This window comes from Bufo bufo, chromosome 3 (genome assembly GCF_905171765.1).
Source record: "Bufo bufo chromosome 3, aBufBuf1.1, whole genome shotgun sequence".
In the NCBI taxonomy this organism is placed as follows: Eukaryota; Metazoa; Chordata; class Amphibia; order Anura; family Bufonidae; genus Bufo; species Bufo bufo.
The window spans coordinates 631,442,325-631,466,734 of record NC_053391.1 but is presented as its reverse complement, the minus strand read 5'-3'; the positions used below and the strand labels follow the sequence as shown (position 1 = coordinate 631,466,734).

At 43.7% G+C, this 24,410-nt stretch overlaps 1 protein-coding gene across 1 annotated transcript in view; it reads left to right on the top strand.

The window, feature by feature from the left end:
* LOC120996311 (WD repeat-containing protein 49-like) overlaps window positions 1-24,410 on the top strand; it is a 193,320-nt gene that overhangs the window by 101,096 nt on the left and 67,814 nt on the right. Inside the window, exons 16-18 of the mRNA XM_040426158.1 lie at window positions 10,330-10,432; window positions 12,195-12,301; window positions 21,183-21,262. Coding sequence (XP_040282092.1) covers window positions 10,330-10,432; window positions 12,195-12,301; window positions 21,183-21,262 — 290 coding nt within the window. The remainder of the gene's footprint in view (window positions 1-10,329; window positions 10,433-12,194; window positions 12,302-21,182; window positions 21,263-24,410) is intronic.

Below are 24,410 nucleotides of genomic sequence, written 5' to 3'. Positions count from 1 at the left end.
GGGACAGATTGATCTTCTGCAGAAAGTATGGTGAATGGACTGCTGAGGACTGGGGCAAAGTCATATTCTCCGATGAAGCCGCTTTCCGATTGTTTGGGGCATCTGGAAAAAGGCTTGTCCGGAGAAAAAAAGGTGAGCGCTACCATCAGTCCTGTATCTTTACAGAGGAAGATGTTCTAAGTTTGCTGTCTAAGGTGAAGACAAATAAGTCACAGGGGCCTGATGAGATACACCCAAAATTATTAAAAGAGCTTAGTAGTGAGCTGGCAAAACCGCTAACAGATTTATTTAACCAATCATTAGTAACAGGAGTCGTCCCGGAAGATTGGAAATTGGCAAATGTCGTGCCCATTCACAAGAAAGGTAGTAGGGAGGAATCGAGCAACTATAGACCAGTGAGTCTGACATCAATAGTAGGCAAATTAACCACCTCCGGACCGCCTAACGCAGGATCGCGTTCCGGAGGTGGCAGCGCTGCGCACAGTCACGCATATACGCGTCATCTCGCGAGACGCGAGATTTCCTGTGAACGCGCGCACACAGGCGCGCGCGCTCACAGGAACGGAAGGTAAGAGAGTTGATCTCCAGCCTGCCAGCGGCGATCGTTCGCTGGCAGGCTGGAGATGTGTTTTTTTTAACCCCTAACAGGTATATTAGACGCTGTTTTGATAACAGCGTCTAATATACCTGCTACCTGGTCCTCTGGTGGTCCCCTTTGTTTGGATCGACCACCAGAGGACACAGGTAGCTCAGTAAAGTAGCACCAAGCACCACTACACTACACTACACCCCCCCCCCATCACTTATTAACCCCTTATTAGCCCCTGATCACCCCTAATCACCCCTGATCACCCCATATAGACTCCCTGATCACCCCCCTGTCATTGATTACCCCCCTGTCATTGATCAACCCCCTGTAAAGCTCCATTCAGACGTCCGCATGATTTTTACGGATCCACTGATAGATGGATCGGATCCGCAAAACGCATCCGGACGTCTGAATGAAGCCTTACAGGGGCATGATCAATGACTGTGGTGATCACCCCATATAGACTCCCTGATCACCCCCCTGTCATTGATTACCCCCCTGTCATTGATTACCCCCCTGTAAAGCTCCATTCAGATGTCCGCATGATTTTTACGGATGCACTGATACATGGATCGGATCCGCAAAACGCATCCGGTCGTCTGAATGAAGCCTTACAGGGGCATGATCAATGACTGTGGTGATCACCCCCCTGTCATTGATCACCCCCCTGTAAAGCTCCATTCAGATGTCCGCATGATTTTTACGGATGCACTGATAGATGGATCGGATCCGCAAAACGCATCCGGACGTCTGAATGAAGCCTTACAGGGGCATGATCAATGACTGTGGTGATCACCCCATATAGACTCCCTGATCACCCCCCTGTCATTGATTACCCCCCTGTCATTGATTACCCCCCTGTAAAGCTCCATTCAGATGTCCGCATGATTTTTACGGATGCACTGATAGATGGATCGGATCCGCAAAACGCATCCGGACGTCTGAATGAAGCCTTACAGGGGCATGATCAATGACTGTGGTGATCACCCCATATAGACTCCCTGATCACCCCCCTGTAAAGCTCCATTCAGATGTCCGCATGATTTTTACGGATGCACTGATACATGGATCGGATCCGCAAAACGCATCCGGTCGTCTGAATGAAGCCTTACAGGGGCATGATCAATGACTGTGGTGATCACCCCCCTGTCATTGATTACCCCCCTGTAAAGCTCCATTCAGATGTCCGCATGATTTTTACGGATGCACTGATAGATGGATCCGATCCGCAAAACGCATCCGGACGTCTGAATGAAGCCTTACAGGGGCATGATCAATGACTGTGGTGATCACCCCATATAGACTCCCTGATCACCCCCCTGTCATTGATCACCCCCCTGTCATTGATTACCCCCCTGTAAAGCTCCATTCAGATGTCCGCATGATTTTTACGGATGCACTGATAGATGGATCGGATCCGCAAAACGCATCCGGACGTCTGAATGAAGCCTTACAGGGGCATGATCAATGACTGTGGTGATCACCCCATATAGACTCCCTGATCACCCCCCTGTCATTGATCACCCCCCTGTCATTGATTACCCCCCTGTAAAGCTCCATTCAGATGTCCGCATGATTTTTACGGATGCACTGATAGATGGATCGGATCCGCAAAACGCATCCGGACGTCTGAATGAAGCCTTACACGGGCGTGATCAATGACTGTGGTTATCACCCCATATAGACTCCCTGATCACCCCCCTGTCATTGATCACCCCCCTGTCATTGATCACCCCCCCTGTCATTGATCACCCCCCCCTGTCATTGATCACCCCTCTGTAAGGCTCCATTCAGATATTTTTTTGGCCCAAGTTAGCAGAATTTTTTTTTTTTTTTTCTTACAAAGTCTCATATTCCACTAACTTGTGTCAAAAAATAAAATCTCACATGAACTCACCATACCCCTCACGGAATCCAAATGCGTAAAATTTTTTAGACATTTATATTCCAGACTTCTTCTCACGCTTTAGGGCCCCTAGAATGCCAGGGCAGTATAAATACCCCACATGTGACCCCATTTCGGAAAGAAGACACCCCCAGGTATTCCGTGAGGGGCATATTGAGTCCATGAAAGATTGAAATTTTTGTCCCAAGTTAGCGGAACGGGAGACTTTGTGAGAAAAAAATTAAAAATATCAATTTCCGCTAACTTGTGCCAAAAAAAAAAAATTTCTATGAACTCGCCATGCCCCTCATTGAATACCTTGGGGTGTCTTCTTTCCAAAATGGGGTCACATGTGGGGTATTTATACTGCCCTGGCATTCTAGGGGCCCCAAAGCGTGAGAAGAAGTCTGGTATCCAAATGTCTAAAAATGCCCTCCTAAAAGGAATTTGGGCACCTTTGCGCATCTAGGCTGCAAAAAAGTGTCACACATCTGGTATCGCCGTACTCAGGAGAAGTTGGGGAATGTGTTTTGGGGTGTCATTTTACATATACCCATGCTGGGTGAGAGAAATATCTTGGTCAAATGCCAACTTTGTATAAAAAAATGGGAAAAGTTGTCTTTTGCCAAGATATTTCTCTCACCCAGCATGGGTATATGTAAAATGACACCCCAAAACACATTCCCCAACTTCTCCTGAATACGGCGATACCACATGTGTGACACTTTTTTGCAGCCTAGGTGGGCAAAGGGGCCCATATTCCAAAGAGCACCTTTAGGATTTCACAGGTCATTTACCTACTTACCACACATTAGGGCCCCTGGAAAATGCCAGGGCAGTATAACTACCCCACAAGTGACCCCATTTTGGAAAGAAGACACCCCAAGGTATTCCGTGAGGGGCATGGCGAGTTCCTAGAATTTTTTATTTTTTGTCACAAGTTAGTGGAAAATGCTTATTTTTTTTTTTTTTTTTTTTTTTCATACAAAGTCTCATATTCCACTAACTTGTGACAAAAAAAAAAAACTTCCATGAACTCACTTTGCCCATCAGCGAATACCTTGGGGTCTCTTCTTTCCAAAATGGGGTCACTTGTGGGGTAGTTATACTGCCCTGGCATTCTAGGGGCCCAAATGTGTGGTAAGGAGTTTGAAATCAAATTCTGTAAAAAATGACCTGTGAAATCCGAAAGGTGCTCTTTTGAATATGGGCCCCTTTGCCCACCTCGGCTGCAAAAAAGTGTCACACATCTGGTATCTCCGTAATCGGGAGAAGTTGGGGAATGTGTTTTGGGGTGTCATTTTACATATACCCATGCTGGGTAAGAGAAATATCTTGGCAAAAGACAACTTTTCCCATTTTTTTATACAAAGTTGGCATTTGACCAAGATATTTATCTCACCCAGCATGGGTATATGTAAAAAGACACCCCAAAACACATTCCTCAACTTCTCCTGAATACAGAGATACCAGATGTGTGACACTTTTTTGCAGCCTAGGTGGGCAAAGGGGCCCACATTCCAAAGAGCACCTTTCGGATTTCACAGGTCATTTACCTACTTACCACACATTTGGGCCCCTAGAATGCCAGGGCAGTATAACTACCCCACAAGTGACCCCATTTTGGAAAGAAGAGACCCCAAGGTATTCGCTGATGGGCATAGTGAGTTCATGGAAGTTTTTATTTTTTGTCACAAGTTTGTGGAATATGAGACTTTGTATGAAAAAAAAAAAAAAAAAAAAAAAATCATCATTTTCCACTAACTTGTGACAAAAAATAAAAAATTCTAGGAACTCGCCATGCCCCTCACGGAATACCTTGGGGTGTCTTCTTTCCAAAATGGGGTCACTTGTGGGGTAGTTATACTGCCCTGGTATTCTAGGGGCCCAAATGTGTGGTAAGGAGTTTGAAATCAAATTCAGGAAAAAATGAGGAGTGAAATCCGAAAGGTGCTCTTTGGAATATGGGCCCCTTTGCCCACCTAGGCTGCAAAAAAGTGTCACACATCTGGTATCCCCGTACTCAGGAGAAGTTGAGGAATGTGTTTTGGGGTGTCTTTTTACATATACCCATGCTGGGTGAGATAAATATCTTGGTCAAATGACAACTTTGTATAAAAAAATGGGAAAAGTTGTCTTTTGCCAAGATATTTCTCTCACCCAGCATGGGTATATATAAAATGACACCCCAAAACACATTCCCCACCTTCTCCTGAGTACGGAGATACCAGATGTGTGACACTTTTTTGCAGCCTAGGTGGGCAAAGGGGCCCATATTCCAAAGAGCACCTTTCGGATTTCACAGGTCATTTTTTACAGAATTTGATTTCAAACTCCTTACCACACATTTGGGCCCCTAGAATGCCAGGGCAGTATAACTACCCCACAAGTGACCCCATTTTGGAAAGAAGAGACCCCAAGGTATTCGCTGATGGGCATAGTGAGTTCATAGAAGTTTTTATTTTTTGTCACAAGTTAGTGGAATATGAGACTTTGTAAGGAAAAAAAAAAAAAAAAAAAAAATCATCATTTTCCGCTAACTTGTGACAAAAAATAAAAAGTTCTATGAACTCACTATGCCCATCAGCGAATACCTTAGGGTGTGTACTTTCAGAAATGGGGTCATTTGTGGGGTGTTTGTACTGTCTGGGCATTGTAGAACCTCAGGAAACATGACAGGTGCTCAGAAAGTCAGAGCTGCTTCAAAAAGCGGAAATTCACATTTTTGTACCATAGTTTGTAAACGCTATAACTTTTACCCAAACCATTTTTTTTTTACCCAAACATTTTTTTTTTATCAAAGACATGTAGAACTATAAATTTAGAGCAAAATTTCTATATGGATGTCGTTTTTTTTGCAAAATTTTACAACTGAAAGTGAAAAATGTCATTTTTTTGCAAAAAAAACGTTAAATTTCGATTAATAACAAAAAAAGTAAAAATGTCAGCAGCAATGAAATACCACCAAATGAAAGCTCTATTAGTGAGAAGAAAAGGAGGTAAAATTCATTTGGGTGGTAAGTTGCATGACCGAGCAATAAACGGTGAAAGTAGTGTAGGTCAGAAGTGTAAAAAGTGGCCTGGTCTTTCAGGGTGTTTAAGCACTGGGGGCTGAGGTGGTTAATGGAAACCCTATTAAAGGATAGGATTGTGGAACATCTAAAATCCCATGGATTGAAAGATGAAAAACAACATGGGTTTACTTCAGGGAGATCATGTCAAACAAATCTTATAGATTTTTTTGACTGGGTGACTAAAATAATAGACGGTGGAGGTGCAGTAGACATCGCATATCTCGATTTTAGTAAGGCTTTTGACACTGTCCCACATAGAAGACTTATCAATAAACTGCAGTCATTGAGCATGGACTCCCATATTGTTGAGTGGATTAGGCAGTGGCTGAGTGACAGACAACAGAGGGTTGTAGTCAATGGAGAACATTCAAAACAAGGTCATGTTACCAGTGGGGTTCCACAGTGATCTGTACTGGGACCAATTTTGTTTAATATCTTCATAAGTGATATTGCAAAAGGCCTCGATGGTAAGGTTTGTCTTTTTGCTGATGACACAAAGATATGTAACAGGGTTGATGTTCCTGGAGGGAAACGCCAAATGGAAAAGGATTTAGGAAAACTAGAAGAATGGTCAGAACTCTGGCAACTGAAATTTAATGTGGATAAGTGCAAGATAATGCACCTGGGGCGTAAAAACCCAAGGGCAGAATATAGAATATTTGACACAGTCCTGACCTCAGTATCTGAGGAAAGGGATTTAGGAGTAATTATTTCAGGAGACTTAAAGGTGGGAAGACAATGTAATAGAGCAGCAGGAAATGCCAGCAGAATGCTTGGGTGTATAGGGAGAGGTATAAGCAGTAGAAAGAGTGAAGTGCTTATGCCGCTGTACAGAACACTGGTGAGACCTCACTTGGAGTATTGTGCGCAGTACTGGAGGCCATATCTCCAGAAGGATATAGATACTCTAGAGAGAGTTCAGAGAAGAGCTACTAAACTAGTACATGGATTGCAGGATAAAACTTACCAGGAAAGGTTAAAGGACCTTAACATGTATAGCTTGGAAGAAAGAAGAGACAGAGGGGATATGATAGAAACTTTTAAATACATAAAGGGAATCAACTCGGTAAAGGAGGAGAGCATATTTAAAAGAAGAAAAACTACCACAAGAGGACACAGTTTTAAATTAGAGGGGCAAAGGTTTAAAACTAATATAAGGAAGTATTACTTTACTGAGAGAGTAGTGGATGCATGGAATAGCCTTCCTGCAGAAGTGGTAGCTGCAAATACAGTGAAGGGGTTTAAGCATGCATGGGATAGGCATAAGGCTATCCTTCATATAAGATAGGGCCAGGGACTATTCATAGGATTCAGATATATTGGGCAGACTAGATGGGCCAAATGGTTCTTATCTGCCGACACATTCTATGTTTCTATGTTTCTATGTGTCATGCCAACAGTAAAGCATCCTGAGACCATTCATGTGTGGGGTTGCTTCTCATCCAAGGGAGTGGGCTCACTCACAATTTTGCCCAAAAACACAGCCATGAATAAAGAATGGTACCAAAACACCCTCCAACAGCAACTTCTTCCAACAATCCAACAACAGTTTGGTGAAGAACAATGCATTTTCCAGCACGATGGAGCACCGTGCCATAAGGCAAAAGTGATAACTAAGTGGCTCGGGGACCAAAACGTTGACATTTTGGGTCCATGGCCTGGAAACTCCCCAGATCTTAATCCCATTGAGAACTTGTGGTCAATCCTCAAGAGGCGGGTGGACAAACAAAAACCCACTAATTCTGACAAACTCCAAGAAGTGATTATGAAAGAATGGGTTGCTATCAGTCAGGAATTGGCCCAGAAGTTGATTGAGAGCATGCCCAGTCGAATTGCAGAGGTCCTGAAAAAGAAGGGCCAACACTGCAAATACTGACTCTTTGCATAAATGTCATGTAATTGTCGATAAAAGCCTTTGAAAACGTATGAAGTGCGTGTAATTATATTTCACTACATCCCAGAAACAACTGAAACAAAGATCTAAAAGCAGTTTAGCAGCAAACTTTGTGAAAACTAATATTTGTGTCATTCTCAAAACTTTTGGCCACGACTGTACACAATATGTAGGATGTGGCAATAAATACACATGATGAAACAGAATTAGGCCTCATGCACACGACCGGTTTTTTTTGCGGTCCGCAAAACGGATTTCCGTTGTTCCGTGATCTGTGACCGTTTTTTCTTCCGTGGGTCTTCCTTGATTTTTGGAGGATCCACGGACATGAAAAGTGAAAAAAAATAATAAGTCAAGTTTGCATTGAAAATGATAGGAAAAACGGACACGGATCACGGACACGGATCACGGACGCGGATGACTATCTTGTGTGCATCCGTGATTTTTCACGGACCCATTGACTTGAATGGGTCCGTGAACCGTTGTCCGTGAATAAAATAGGACAGGTCATATTTTTTTCACGGACTGGAAAAACGGATCACGGATGCGGAAGCCAAACGGTGCATTTTCCGATTTTTCCACTGACCCACTGCGTCCGCGAAAAAAAATGGAAAAAAGGAACAACGGCCGCGGATGCACACAACGGTCGTGTGCATGAGGCCTCAACCGTAGGTGATGGTAGAGAGGCGCAGGAGGTGGTAATGCCACTCTGGTGCGTTACATCAGTCCTGTGTGGGGGGCCTGGTTTTGTCCTAGCTATGGGGCCCTTACTTCTCTATGTACACCACTGCATAGGACATAGGTTAAAAAGAATGCATCCCAGTATCTTGCTTGGCTGTCATGGTTGTTGAGCGGGTTTCTACTTTTGCTAGTATTATAGAAGAGTAATATGAGCATGGGAGAAAATTACAACCACAATGCAAAGGAGCTGCAAGATGGTAGCTCAAAATACCGAACATGTTCCTTCAATATAATTTCCCCTGGAGGCTAGCTGAAGAATCTGCAATGGCCTCTGTTTTCTAAAGTTACACAATCTACATCTATAAGATAAAATAAGTTAGCGCTTCCACCAGTGGTGTACATAGAGAAGTAAGGGCCCCATAGCAAGGATCAAACCAGGCCCCCCAAACAGGACAGAAGAGTTTCCGCCTTAACCCTTTTCGATGACCCTTGGGCCATTTTTCCACTGCCTCATTTGCTAAAAGTTGTTCCTTTAGTTTAGAGGATAGAGTCCTGACCAAGTTTTCACCTCCAGTAGAAGAGGAGATAATCTCAACTAAGACTGGGCCCCCTCTTGCCCTGGGCCCCATAGCAGTCGCGTGGTCTGCCGCTATGGTAGTTACACCCCTGGCTTCCACACAAAATGGCCATTCAGAGTACATAGAATATGGAACCTGGAGGAGGCTCTTCAGCCCTGAAAGCCTGCTCTAAGTGGATTCATTATGAGTCAGATTTCGGCATTGATTCGGGCTATTCATTCGATGCTTTCAGGCTGCAATGAAATAATAAAACAGGATTGGAGGAAAGTGCATTCTCTAGGTTTCTATTGTATTCAACAGAGATTCATATGTTACATTTGTGCATTTGGTTCTTTAGTGTAAAAACCCAATTTTCATATATCCTGTCTGAGTCCCCTGTATAGGATCTTCATCTTATGACAAGGGTGGATGCCGGTTACAAAAAACATCCCTCGTTCTGGAGGACGTGCCCTGTCCTACATTACACGAACAACCCACTGATTTCATCAGGAACTACGTAAAGTTTAAAGGGGTTGTTCATCTTTGGGGGTCCTTTCTGCCAGACCTCCCCTCCATGTGGCCAGATCTCAGGAGGGGAGTATGCTTATCTGCTCCCCGCTGCTGGGTTCAGACTCCTTTGGTTCCCCACTGCTGCTGCATCGCTATGGTCCCATTCTGTTTGACCCTGGTCACGTGGCCAGTCATTGGTCACAGTTGTGACGTGTCTCCCATGTGTCACATCACTGAGTAACATGATGAACGGGGGACACTCAGGTAAGTATGTCTCCTGCCACATGAGTGACCTGGCAGAAAGGTCCCCTGAAGCTGAACATCTCCTTTAATTAAATTACAACTGATCACTGAGGGTCCCAACAAGGGGGAAGGGGGGGGGCACTACCATAATTACCAACACTGTAGTTGGTAAATTCATGGAACATAAGCAAAAACCTTGGGAACACCCCAACCCCCCCGGACTGCCGTTGTATGGGTGTGGCTTATGTAAGCCCCACCCGTTTCTGCTCAAGACAGACTACATTTGCAGGGACTGTCTCTGAAAATTAGGGAAGACCTTTCAAACTTGGAAATGTTGGCGACTATGCAGTATTTGATCTGCTCATTGTCAAGAGATCTTACTGACAAGGGAGGACAGTTCAGAGAGGACAACCCCTATAAAATCTATGTACCTTTGGTGACAAATTACATTACAATATAATACATTATAATATATAGCCAAATGGCTGAATTTATCTTTGAACAAACCATAACAATGGCAAAGCATGGATCACAGATTCTCTCTCCAGTTACTAGACACAGGTTGTCCTCTGTCAGTCCTCTGGAGAAAACATACTTTATTATGGTCCCATGTTCACTGAAAGAATAGTGATGTAAACAGTCAAAACATCAGAGACCACAGCAGTACCCGGCGGACCCTATTGTAAATCACTCGGGTCTGTTGGGCACCATGGTACATGTCATACAATGCATATGTAAACTCTGATGGGCTGGCATGTATGGGTAGATCAGAACATAGGCTCAGGGACCACACATGTATGTAAAATAAACTGCATATTTTTTTACCATGTTAAAGACATATAACCCATTACATATATATGTATTCACTGAATGACTAACATATTCTATTCTGTAAGGTCCTTGCCTCAGCCTCACCTGGACAGCTCCCATAAAGAACCCGTCCTCTGCTGCAGGTACAATAAAGCCTTCAGACAAGTTGTCACCTGCTCAGAGGGATCGGTAAGTGATTCCCTGGGCCGCATCATACCAGCTCTATCCTTTGTGCTTTGTTTTATGATTTATTAGCATTCTGTTAAATTAATGTGCTCATAGCTTCTATTCCTAACGGGGTTTTCTGGGAGTAGAATATTGATGACCTATCCTCAGGAAGGATGACATCAGTATCCGACAGCAGGCAGTGATAAGCAGTTTGTAGAGGCTATGGTGCTCCAGTGAGACCTAGGAAGAGTCCACGGTTTTCACCACAGTGCATCCCTCTCTACAGACAGCTGATGAGTGGGCGTGCCGGGTTTCAGACCGCCACCAATCAGATATCCAAACTCTCAGAAAACCCCTTTAAATAAATGTACTGTAAGAGAACTACTGTCACGCTTCAGTGTGGGAGGGAAACACCACACCGAGCATAAGAGGGAAGGGGGGAACAGGGAATCAGACCTGAGAACTAGGGAAGGAAGATGGACACCTCCTAGTAAAACCCTAACCAAAATCCTGACTGTCTACCAGTATGAACAGACCCATGACCCTGAGGTAGGTGTGTTCATACGCAGGAATACCTAGAGTCCTATCTAGCCCTATAGGATCCTGGTACTAATGGCAGGGACGAGACTACCTGTTCCTCCAAAAGGAAGGACGAACAGGAGTCTCCTACAGGCCTAATACAAACAATAGGGAAATGCAACACACAGAACCCAAACAAAATACAAAAGGGAAAAGAAAGACTTAACTTCAAAGGGGCTATGGAAGCACCAGGAACTCTGCCGAGATCCACACACCAGCTCGCCACAACTGAAACTGAAGCTATAAACCGCACAGCATTGTGGGACAAGCAACAATAAATAAGGAAGGTTAAATTACCACATTAGCAACACCTGAGGCAAGGGGTGTGGCCATTACCAGAAACAACACAGAGGCCTATTGATCCACAGGGAGAACTTGTCAGATCAAACCACGTGTTGCCAGTCTCACCGATCTCCTGCCACCTGTCGCGGGAATGTCCGTGACAACTACCAACTGATAGACATAATAAAAGTATTTTCAGGGAAATAACTTTGTTAAAGGGAATTTTTGGTTTTCTGCTCCTGGGCCCCAGTGCAAAATCTGGAACCCCCCACACCTGCCTTGTGCCATTTATAATTTGACTTGTGTACCAGAGGGCATTTGGATCACCTCAGGACCCAGACCTGTTCTAAGTATGACTGCCATCTCTGGACCCCATCCACCCCCACCCCCCATAGCTACACCCATTGACTAATCAGTGTATGATGCAACTTTCTAATGTACTTAGGCCTCATTATTAAAACCTATAAAACAATAGTGGAATAGTATTTTTTTCAGTTGCATGAATAATTGTTTTCTAGCTTTACAATACATTATATGGAATATTAAAGTTTATCTTGTAAACTGATCCGGCAAAGTAAAGGAGGACACACCATGCATGCGCCATTCACTTCAATGGGGTCGATGGAAATAGCCGAACCAGCTATTTTCGGTGGCCCCATAGAAATGAATGGAAGGTGGCCACACATGCGCTGTTTGCCCTTCTTCACTTTGCCAGCTTAGTTTACAAGATAGGTGCGGGTCCCACCTCTGAGATCCTCACCTATCAGGCAATGATGGCATATACTAGTGATGTGCCCCATTGTCTGAGATGGGAATACCCCTTTAATTCATGTAATGAATATTCTGTCTATAAAGTATTCTCATCCAATTTTCTTTACTTTTAATGTGCATTTTTTATTATTAAGTTATTTTTTTCTTACAGGCTGTCAGAGTTTGGGATTTTGAGACTGGGAAGCAAGTATTTGAATTCAATGACGCACATGGAAGTTCTGGGATCACATGTATGACATTTGATTCTATGGGAAGACGGTATGTTTTCTTTTTTTTTTAAGGATTTCATTTAAAGAAATTCTTCCAGCTCTGATATGCCTATTTTAGTAAATAGTGTATTTCTCATAAGGTTTTCCCTCCCGGATGCTGTCTGAGCTTACAACGAACAGCACCCACACTGAACACTCAGCTGAATGGGTGTCTTCCGCACGGAGAGTCTGTCCATCCCTTGAGACACACAGCTTGTTATTTGTCTGTTCTTCCTGGAAGACTCATTCATTCAAGCAAATGAACCACATGCAGTGTGAGCCGTCTGAAAGAGCTCTGAAAGTTATGGAGTAATGTTGCTAAGAATTTACCACAAATTGCATGTGATTGATGTAGCCCCACATAAAGCTGCGTTTAAATCAGCTGTAATTCTGTATATCTGCATTTTAGTGTGTATTAGGCCTCTTTCACACGGGCATCATGGATTTGGGCCGGATAAGATGCCGGTGCGTCGCGGGAACACGCACGATTTTTCCGCGCGAGTGCAAAACATTTTAATGCGTTTTGCACGCGCGTGAGAAAAATCGGCATGTTTGGTACCCAGACCCGAACTTCTTCACAGAAGTTCGGGTTTGGGTTAGGTGTTGTGTAGATTTTATTATTTTCCCTTATAACATGGTGTGGTTTCTCACAGGGTGAAGTAATTGAGGGTGTATATGTGTCTCCCAGGTTCTTAGCATATGCTGAAGAAAGTTATTTAGGAAAGGGTTAAAAAAAAAACTAAGCCTGGGTCCTGATGAGCTGCACCTGGGGAGTTGCTAGATAACTGGGCTGTCAACACACTTGCTCAGAACTTCCTGGGAGTGAGAGAAGCCACATCTCACTGAGGGACCCTGAAGGTCCAGAGCCTGCAAACTGCAACAGACAGCGTGCTTATTTTGGGTGGACTGAGAATAGCTCAGCCACGTCCTAGAGAGGGACCTATTGTTTAGTTAGAGCCTGGACAAGGCTAGGTGTTCCGTTTATGTTTTGTGTTTTAATGCAACCTGTGAAATAAAGCTGGCAGGACGCCAGTTGAAATGCACTTCTGTCTCCTGAGTTCTCCTTGGGCGAAATAATCTGACTAATCCCACTACCTTTTCACCTCTGGAAAGGTGAGCTAAATAACTGACTATCACAATGGTTATAAGGGAAAATAATAGCATTCTTAATACAGAATGCTTAGTACAATAGGGCTGAAGGGGTTAAAAAAATAAAATAATTTAACTCACCTTAATCCACTTGTTCGCGCAGCTCGGCTTCTCTTCTTTCTTCTTCTTTGCTGTACAGGAGGAAAAGGACCTGTGGTGATGTCACTGCGCTCAGCACATGGTCCATCACATGATCCATCACCATGGTAAGGGATCATGTGACGGACCATGTGATGAGCGAAGTGACGTCACCACGGGTCCTTTTCTTCCTGCACAGCAAAGAAGACAAAAGAGAAGCCGGGCTGCGTAAACAAGTGGATGAGGTGAGTTAAATTATTTTTTTTAACCCCTCCAGCCCTATTTTAGGAAGCATTCTGTATTAAGAATGCTATTATTTTCCCTTATAACCATGTTATAAGGGAAAATAATAATGATCGGGTCCCCATCCCGATCATCTCCTAGCAACCAAGCATGAAAATCGCACCGCATCTGCGGATGCGAGAGATTTTCACACAGCCCCATTCACTTCTGTGGCGCCTGCGTTGCGTGAAAAACGCACAAAATGGAGCATGCTGCGATTTTCATGCAACGCACAAGTGATGCGTGAAAATCACCGCTCATGTGCACAGCCCCATAGAAATGAATGGGTCCGGATTCAGTGCGGGTGCAATGCGTTCACCTCACACATTGCACCCGTGCGGAAGTCTCTCCCGTGTGAAAGAGGCCTTAGAGCTGCAGGATTTAAACTCATCCTCAGTTCTGCTGAAGCAAACACAGTTCACAACAAGGTTCTATGGGAACTATGGGAAATCTGTATTTTGGCCATCTGTATATGTAGCAAGCGAAGAAGGAGCTAGAGCGGAGGATGAGAATGGTAGTGGCTCTGGCTGTTACAGTTAATCACAGTGGCTTTCGTCAAACAATTGCTCCCTACAGCAGTGCAGTGAAAGGAGGGAGCACCCTTCCTTCCACCGGGCTATACCCTGATGTTGGGGCTTCTGCCTGATGGTAATCGGGGTGCCTGTGATGTGATGTGAGTGTGTGTTGATGGCTTGTAGATGTAGTGGCTGGCATACAGTGCAGGAGTCAGTACCCAGGTCAGAGGTAGTAGAATAAACATCTCTCTTTACTGAAGTATGGGAGTTATGGCCCTCTTCTCTCTTTATCTGTCTCTTCAAGTAGAATCTATGGCGGGCAATAGTACTCTTTCTATGGTGGCTATAGTGTCCACTGAGGGATACAGCATTTTAGTGATGCGGTTAGCCAGTTCCTATCCAGGTGTGAAGGGTTGCTTAACCATGTCCCTCACTGCAGTAAAGTCTTAACCCCTTAGTGACCAAGCCTGTTTGGGCCTTTATGACAAAGCGTTTTTCTTCCTTTTTTTATGGTCTCGTTCCAAGAGCTATAACTTTTTTATTTTTTCATCTATATAGCTTTATGAGGGCTTGTTTTTTACGGGACAAGTTGTAGTTTTTAATGGCGCCATTTTGGGGTACACATAACTTTCTGATTAACTTTTATTGACTCTTTCTGGGAGGGAGATGGGGAAAAATAGCAATACTGTCACTGCGTTTTTACATTATACATTTTTTGGCGTTCATTTTTCGGTACAAATAACATAATATCTTTATTCTCTGGGTCAGTACGATTACAGTGATACTAAATACTTATAATTTTGTTTACGTTTTACTACTTTTTTTGCAATAAAACACCTTTTATTAACCCCAAAAATTATTTTGCATTGCCACTTCACAAGACCCATAACTTTTTTTTTTTTTATATGGAATTGTGTGAGGGCTTGATTTTTGAAAGACGACTTGTATTTTTCATGGGTATGATTTTGGAGTAAATGCCGCTTTTTGATCGCTTCTTATTACGTTTTTTTTCGGTGGAAACTAAGAATAAATCCGAAATTCTGTCTTTTTTTATTTTTTATTTTTTACGGCGTTCACCATAGGGGATAATTTATGTAATATTTATGTAGTCCCGGTCGTTACGGACGCGGCAATACCAAACATATGGGGGATATTTTCTTTTTGCAATTTTTTTCATTGAAAAGCGTATTTTCAATGGAAAAAAAGGCATATTTTTTTATTTTATGGAATTTTTTTTATTTAATAAATGTGTATTTTTTTTCTATTTTTTTTACTACTTAATAGTCCCACAAGGGGACTATAATATACAGTATTTTGATTGCTTTTAAAATGTAATGCATTATCTCTATAATGCATTGCATTTCAATAGCAATGCTATTCGAACATTGACCAGAAGGCTGCGCCAGAGAGGCACAGCCTGCTGGAAGTAACTGAAGACAGGCTCGGGCCCTCATCGGAAGCAAGGTAAGCTTCCCAGCACATCAGCACCCCGCGATCGCATTTTTGGGGTGCTGATGGGAGACAGAGGGAGTCCGCTCCCTCTGTCACCACTTTACATGCAGCGGGCGCCATTGCGCCCGGCATGTAAAGGGTTAAACAGCCCGAATCGGCACTCCTGCCGTTCCGGGCTGTTAGAGCAGGGACCCGGCTCTCATGTGAGAGCCAGGTCCGCGCTCCCCGCTGCACGGGGGAGCCGCGCGGCGCTTAAACTGGGCCGCCGTAAAAACGCGGCGGCCCAGCCTAAGGCCCCTTAGTGACCGCCGTAAAAACACGTATGGGTGGTCACTAAGGGGTTAACAGCTTTTGGTAGCAGGTTTCCTTACTGACTCCAATGCTTGACCATGCAGACTCTAGGTTCTCTAGTTGTCTGCTTCGTCTTACTTGTTCTCTCTTTCTGTATCGGTGAGTGTCTCTATCTTAAGGTCTAATTGTGTGAAAATAAAAATAGGGAGAATAGGGTGCCACATGTGCGGTATCAGTTGTTTAGGGTAAAAGGTAAGGATGTGCTTTCCAGATGTTGTGAGGAGTCACAACAACTGTAGATCGCTTGGTTGGTTATTTCGTATCCCGACCAGCAGGCGGTTGTCCTAGGCTGCAGCCGTGGTCCTCTTGCGTTTGCTCAAAGGCAAAGTAGATAACTTTAAGAGAGTAGTTCAGGATCTTGGAAGGCGCTGCCAGGATGAATAAACCTTCAGGATCGATGTATACAATAAAGGATTATCTTTATTTTATAATAGTCTATGCGTTTCTGGGGCAGGATTGCCCCCTTCATCAGGACTATACACTCACCTAAAAAATTATTAGGAACACCTGTTCTATTTCTCATCAATGCAATTATCTAGTCAACCAATCACATGGCAGTTGCTTCAATGCATTTAGGGGTGTGGTCCTGGTCAAGACAATCTCCTGAACTCTAAACTGAATGTCAGAATGGGAAAGAAAGGTGATTTAAGCAATTTTGAGCATGGCATGGTTGTTGGTACCAGACGGGCTGGTCTGAGTATTTCACAATCTGCTCAGTTACTGGGATTTTCACGCACAACCATTTCTAGGGTTTACAAAGAATGGTGTGAAAAGGTAAAAAACATCCAGTATGCAGCAGTACTGTGGGCAAAAATGCCTTGTGGATGCTAGAGGTCAGAGGAGAATGGGCCGACTGATTCAAGCTGATAAAAGAGCGACGTTGACTGTAATAACCACTCGTTACAACCGAGGTATGCAGCAAAGCATTTGTGAAGCCACAACACGCACAACCTTGAGGCGGATGGGCTACAACAGCAGAAGACCCCACTGGGTACCACTCATCTCCACTACAAATAGGAAAAAGAGGCTACAATTTGCACGAGCTCACCAAAATTGGACTGTTGAAGACTGGAAAAATGTTGCCTGGTCTGATGAGTCTCGATTTCTGTTGAGACATTCAAATGATAGAGTCCGAATTTGGCGTAAACAGAATGAGAACATGTATCCATCCTCTGATGGCTACTTCCAGCAGGATAATGCACCATGTCACAAAGCTCGAATCATTTCAAATTGGTTTCTTGAACATGACAATGAGTTCACTGTTCTAAAATGGCCCCCACAGTCACCAGATCTCAACCCAATAGAGCATCTTTGGGATGTGGTGGAACGGTAGCTTCGTGCCCTGGATGTGCATCCCTCAAATCTCCATCAACTGCAAGATGCTATCCTATCAATGGGCCAACATTTCTAAAGAATGCTATCAGCACCTTGTTGAATCAATGCCACGTAGAATTAAGGCAGTTCTGAAGGCAAAAGGGGGTCCAACACCATATTAGTATGGTGTTCCTAATAATTCTTTAGATGAGTGTATATGAAGTGGAAGTACAAGTCCAGCTCCCTTTCCCTTCCAAACGCTCTCTAAAACTGACTAGAGCTAGGGGTGGAGCTATTCCACATCTAACTTCCTACAAGGGCTGAGCCAGAATTGTTAACCCTGGCTGTGCCATCCCTTACCAGGTTATACTGGGTGCAATACATAGCATGACATCTCATCTAAATCACAGTGAGTGTGCTGAGTATCCTTGCAATATCAACTTGGTTGTTAACCTCAAGCACCTCAGAATATATTTTATTAGGCTTAGCGGTATAGTCACGTATCTTGGATTAAATCCTATGGCCCAGATTTACTAATGTGTCTGCGCCTAAAATATGTCTAAAAAGTTGCGCACATTTTTTAAATTTAAGTGCAGTTTGGTGCAGCTAGGGTTTGTACACTCTTTTTGGAGAATCTGCTTAGTTTGAAGCTATTTTTTGCAACAAATTTACAAAATGTTGCACATAAATTTTTAACAATTGTCAGACAAACTAGCTATGGATTTTTCAGTCTAAACTCTAGTTATATTACAAATGTCTGGTTGTATTTATTACAAAGTCTCCCATCAGTTTGTAGACCACAAGGGGACTAGAGTGTCGGCCTGGGGTGCCTAGGGCCCACCAGTAAAATTAATTTTGGGGCCCACCGTATGGATACATTCAAATATTATAGGCTACTTTCACACTGGCGTTTCTTGGTCCGCTTGTGAGATCCGTTTCAGGGCTCTCACAAGCGGCCCAAAACGGATCAGTTCAGCCCCAATGCATTCTGAATGGATAAGGATCCGTTCAGAATGCATCAATTTGGCTGCGTTTGGTCTCCGTTGTGTTTTTTAGACGATCACTAAAACGCAGCTTGCAGCGTTTTGGTGACCGTCTGGCTATGCGGAGCCTAACTGATCCGTCTAGACTTACAATGTAAGTCAATAGGGACGGATCCGTTTTTCACTGACACAATATGGTGCAATTGAAAACGGATCCATCCCCCATTGACTTTCAATGTAAGTCAGGACGGATCCGTTTTGGCTTAGACTTTTTTTTGAATGAATAATGCAAACGGATCCGTTATTAACGGATACAAGCGTTTGCATTATTCGTGCGGATCCGCCTTTGCAGATACAAGACGGAGCCGCACCAAACGCGAGTGTAAAAGTAGCCCACCTGCTCACACAGCAGCAAGATGCTGCCAGATGATTGAATATGGGGGTCCCTGCAGCAACTTTGAGAAGGTAGGTCCTGGGGAAAGGAGGACACTAGCAGCTTTCCTCTGTACCTAGAAGTCATCTCAGCTCTGATCGTGTCTATAATAATCTATAAAGTTTTTATATGAACATAGGCTGGTGGAGGTTCTGTACATTGAATATATGTATGTAGTGCAGTGTTATGTGCCACTTGTGCAGTGGGTGGGAGACTAGGGGCCCACCTTGTTCAGGGGCCCACTGGGGGATTCACCAGAACCCTGTGGGCCAGTCCAAGCCTGACTAGAGTACATTTCTGACTTTGTTGCGACTTTTTTCAAAAAGTCCATATGAAATTTGGCTAAAAGTGTAGCTCTGCCCACAAAACATCTGGCCTCCCCTTAGCAAATGTAAATTGCTGGGCATAGCACAAACCACACTTAAAATGGAGCACATGAGTCATAAATGTGGTGTAATTGACTACTTCACCGACAAAACAAGCAAAATTACTTCTCATTTCTGGTGCAGAGCACTTGATGCACTACTCCCTAAATTTAAGCCATTTATAGGATTAGTAAATTTGGGCCTGTGTGTATCTTACAAGAGGATCCGCGGCAGAAATCTGCACATAAACAGTTAAGAGTTAGCCCCACTGTCATTCAATCATTCCAAAATTCTGCTTTTCATTGCAGAATTTAGACCATGCTGCATGTTCTGTTTGGATTTTTTCCGTTGCATGTAAGGCCTCATGTAAACGACTGTATCCATTTGGTGGTCTGGAATTCACGGATCCGCAAAACTTAGATCCCAGCCGTGTGCATGCTACCATTTTTTTTCAAACCCCTTTAGAAATGTCCCATCCTTGTCCTCAAAACAGACAAAGTATAGGACATGTTTTATCTTTTTGGCGGAGCTGCGGAATGGGCATACAATGTGATATTGGATGCATCATGTCAACAGATTTCATGAGGAATCTTCATCAAATCCTGAACGTGTGAACATAGCCTGTGGGTTTACTCGCATGATTCTGACAGAAATCCAGCTGTTGGCCACAAAACACTAATCAGATGAATGGAACAGATTTTCAGTGGCAGGAATTTCTGCAACAAAGTGCTGAATGTGAATACACCCCAATTCAGCTGACGCTCAATCTATGTAGCTGTACAACTACTGCTTAAAGAGGGTTTACAGTGAGTTGAATCTTCATGACCTGTCCTCAGGATAGGACATCAAAATCTAGTCGGTGGGGGTTTAACTACCGGCACCCCGCCGATCAGCTACTTGAAGAGGCCACGGAGCTCCGATGAGTGTTGTGGCCTCCACACAGCTTACCATGCACTGCGCCCATTTACTTGAATGAGACTAAGCTGTGCCTAGGCCATGTGAACATGGCGTCCCTAGCCTAGTAAGAGGCCGCAACGCTCACTAGGGTACCTCAGCCTCTTCAAACAGCTGAGCAGAGAGGCTGACAGGAGTTGGACCTAGGGTTGTCACAATACCAAAATTTAGATTCGATTTTGATATTATGAAAAAAGTATTGCGATACTTGATACCATTCGATACCAAGCAAAAAAAATAAAACGCCAAAAAAGCCGTCCAGCCCATAATAGAACAGTCCTATCCTATTTTTTGGGGGGGACAAGGTGACCAAAAAATTGCGAATCGGGCGGTTTTGATTTTTTTTCTGTTACGCCGTTCATCGCATAGGAAATATTTTTTTATATTTTAATAGTTTGCACTTTTTCGGGCATGGCGATATGTAATATGTTTATTTTCTTACTGTTTATAAATTTTATATGTAAATTGGGAAAGTGGGCGATTAAAACTTTTTGAATTTTGGTGTTTTTTTTACTTTTTTTTTTTTTTTTACTTTTTATTTACTAACTATTAGCCCCCTTAGCTTACCATGGAAGGCTTCAGTAGCGTCCTAGCTGCCATGGTAACCGATCGGAGCCCGCGATTACACTGCTGGGGCTCCGATCGGGACTGCCACTGCACCACCAATGAAGAGTAGGGGAAGGGACCCTGCAGCAGCACAGCCTAGTATCGTTAAATAGTAAGACCCGGTATTGTATTGATCGGAGTCTAAAAGTATCGATTTGGGTATGGATACTTCGATACCCGGTGCAACTCTAGTTGGACGACCACCAGAACAGATATTCATTTCTGAGGATAGGCCATCAGTATCAAAATCCTGAAAAAACCCTTTAATCCATGTGATATACATAGATATTTTAAACTCTTCATAAATATGGAAGAAGTTAACAAAAATCTATTCAAAGCCAAAGTTGTTCACAGTTTGTCAGAAGAGACTTTGTCGAGTCTAAATTATGTGAATATCTCCGTTCCCTAGACTGATCACCGGAGGAAGAGATGGCTGTCTGAAAATCTGGAATTACAATAATGGGCAGTGTCTGCATACTCTGAAAAGAGGTAAATGGCTTCATTTCTCAGTATCCTTAATGAAAGTGTCTTCCCTTAAGTCAATTGAGGTATGTTATGTGCTACCTAATTAGTATTGAGATGAGCCCAGAAGAGCTTGCCCGCCTTATGCTTCAGTTACCAGGCCCCGTCTCCATCATCCGGGAATACACGAGGGGCAGAGAAACCTCAACGTAAGAATAGTCTTACATTCCCCGGTGACCTTTATTCTGAACAAGTAATGCATCCTAATTGAAGATACTGGTACAAAAGACACAGAACGCTGTAGCAGACACCTTGAGGTTATGACTGAAGTGGGAATCATTTACACTAAATAGTGCAGACAGTAACACACCATAAAATGTTCCCGAAAACCGTGCGTTTTTGTGAAAATGGTTGTCTATGGGAGCAAAATGCCCAAAGCAGTATTCAACTAGAGCATGATGTTATGTTGAAGAAAACATTCCCAGGATGGCAGAAACTAAAATCCAGAGTGAAAATAAAATAAAAAAGGGCAAAAATTGATGATAATATTATGATATAATTGTGCCATCAGACCTAAACGTTGTGTCTGAATCCAGCCTGAGGGTCCTTGAGCACACCCTAACCCTGTGTATGACCTGTATTAGGACCAAGGGCAGACACTTAAAGGGAACCTGTCATGTGGATATTTGATTATAATCTAACTAATTTTATACAATCATTAACTACTAAAAAGTGCCTTAGATGTATTCACTTACTGGTGTGACAGATGGTTACCTCATAATATACACACAAAGATGCCGTATGCTAATGAGCTGATTGGAGTCCAGCGTGATGTCATTGAGTCCAGCGTATATTTAATTCAGAGCTATAGCCACTCCCCTGCCCACCTGCTGCTGATTCATATGGAAAATAACTGTCACTCAGCAGCAGGTGGGCGGGGAGAGTCAGGAGCTCATGAATATTCATGACTCATCATTATCAGCTGGAGCTTTTCAATACAAGATGTTGGCAGATTGACTGGGTCAATTAAAGAAAGTGACCCAGCATTGTGCTAAGAGAATCAGTCACTTATTTATGTTGCCCTTAGTTAGGACACCATAAAACTGGTGACAGGTTCCCTTTAAGGTGGCCCTGGAAAAAAATATAAGTGGCCTCATGTTGTAGACGTGTAGAAGAACACAAGTAGGCAGGGACAACAAAACTGTAATGCAGGGCAAAATACCACCCCAGCAGAACCAAATACAACAGTGCAGCACAGAATACTGCCCCAGCTGAACTAAGTACTACAGTGGAACACAGAATACTGACCCAGCAGAACCATGTACTACAGTGCAACACAGGATACTGCCCCAGCAGAACCATGTACTACAGTGCAACACAGAATACTGCCCCAGCAGAACCATGTACTACAGTGCAACACAGGATACTGCCCCAGCAGAACCATGTACTACAGTGCAACACAGGATACTGCCCCAGCAGAACCATGTACTACAGTGCAACACAGGATACTGCCCCAGCAGAACCATGTACTACAGTGCAACACAGGATACTGCCCCAGCAGAACTATGTACTACAGTGCAACACAGGATACTGCCCCAGCTGAACTAAGTACTACAGTGCAACACAGAATACTGACCCAGCAGAACCATGTACTACAGTGCAACACAGGATACTGCCCCAGCAGAACCATGTACTACAGTGCAACACAGAATACTGCCCCAGCAGAACCATGTACTACAGTGCAACACAGGATACTGCCCCAGCAGAACCATGTACTACAGTGCAACACAGGATACTGCCCCAGCAGAACCATGTACTACAGTGCAACACAGGATACTGCCCCAGCAGAACCATGTACTACAGTGCAACACAGGATACTGCCCCAGCAGAACTATGTACTACAGTGCAACACAGGATACTGCCCCAGCAGAACCATGTACTACAGTGCAACACAGGATACTGCCCCAGCAGAACCATGTACTACAGTGCAACACAGGATACTGCCCCAGCAGAACCATGTACTACAGTGCAACACAGGATACTGCCCCAGCAGAACCATGTACTACAGTGCAACACAGGATACTGCCCCAGCAGAACCATGTACTACAGTGCAACACAGGATACTGCCCCAGCAGAACCATGTACTACAGTGCAACACAGGATACTGCCCCAGCAGAACCATGTACTACAGTGCAACACAGGATACTGCCCCAGCAGAACCATGTACTACAGTGCAACACAGGATACTGCCCCAGCAGAACCATGTACTACAGTGCAACACAGAATACTGCCCCAGCAGAGCCAAGTACTACAGTGCAACACAGAATACTGCCCCAGCAGAGCCAAGTACTACAGTGGTGCAAATTAAGAGAGCATGATGTCATAAATAAGGTGCAACATCCAGCGATCTATGTGCCTGAACTGAAATGTACACCAGCCCCAGTCTGGTGTAGATTTCAGTGTTCTTCTATGCCAGAAGACTGTTGTAGAAGATGATAAATGGGCCAGGGCCACCAACCCCACCACCTTCCCTCCCTTGTCATGCCCCCATTTCAGGAAGGAGGCAAATCCATCAGAGTAACGGCACTTGTGCAAAAATTTGGGAACAATTGCCATTGAAAAAGTTGCAGAAACGACGTTTCCGACTTTTTCACGCCCCAAAACTAGTTTAATCCAATGATAAATGTGGGCTATTAATAATTGTAGGTGCTAGCCTACGGTCATTTGCTCGTTCAGCCTGGAACCTTTTACACAGGCTAATTATTGGAAATGAGCAGGAAATAGGCCTGATCAGTCCGTGTAAAAGAAGCATTACTCAAGTGTAGCTTGGACTAAGATCTATGTATAAAATGGCGATCTTAGTAAATTCAGGAATTGTATTTTAATTCTTTAGAATTTTCAAGATATAGTATTTGTTTGCTGTCACTACATTAGAACATTCTTGCTTACTTTCAGAGACTGTAAACTCCATATAGTGGATTATAGTGGATTATTGGGCAGACTAGATGGGCCAAATGGTTCTTATCTGCCGACACATTCTATGTAGTTAGTCCTGCTCTCAGCTGACAAGTGGATACAATTACTGTATATGTTCTGTGAACTAAACAGCCTGGACTCCAGACTGATACATTGTAACGAACCCAGCAGAGAATGGTGCTGCTGCTAGTTAAAGGAT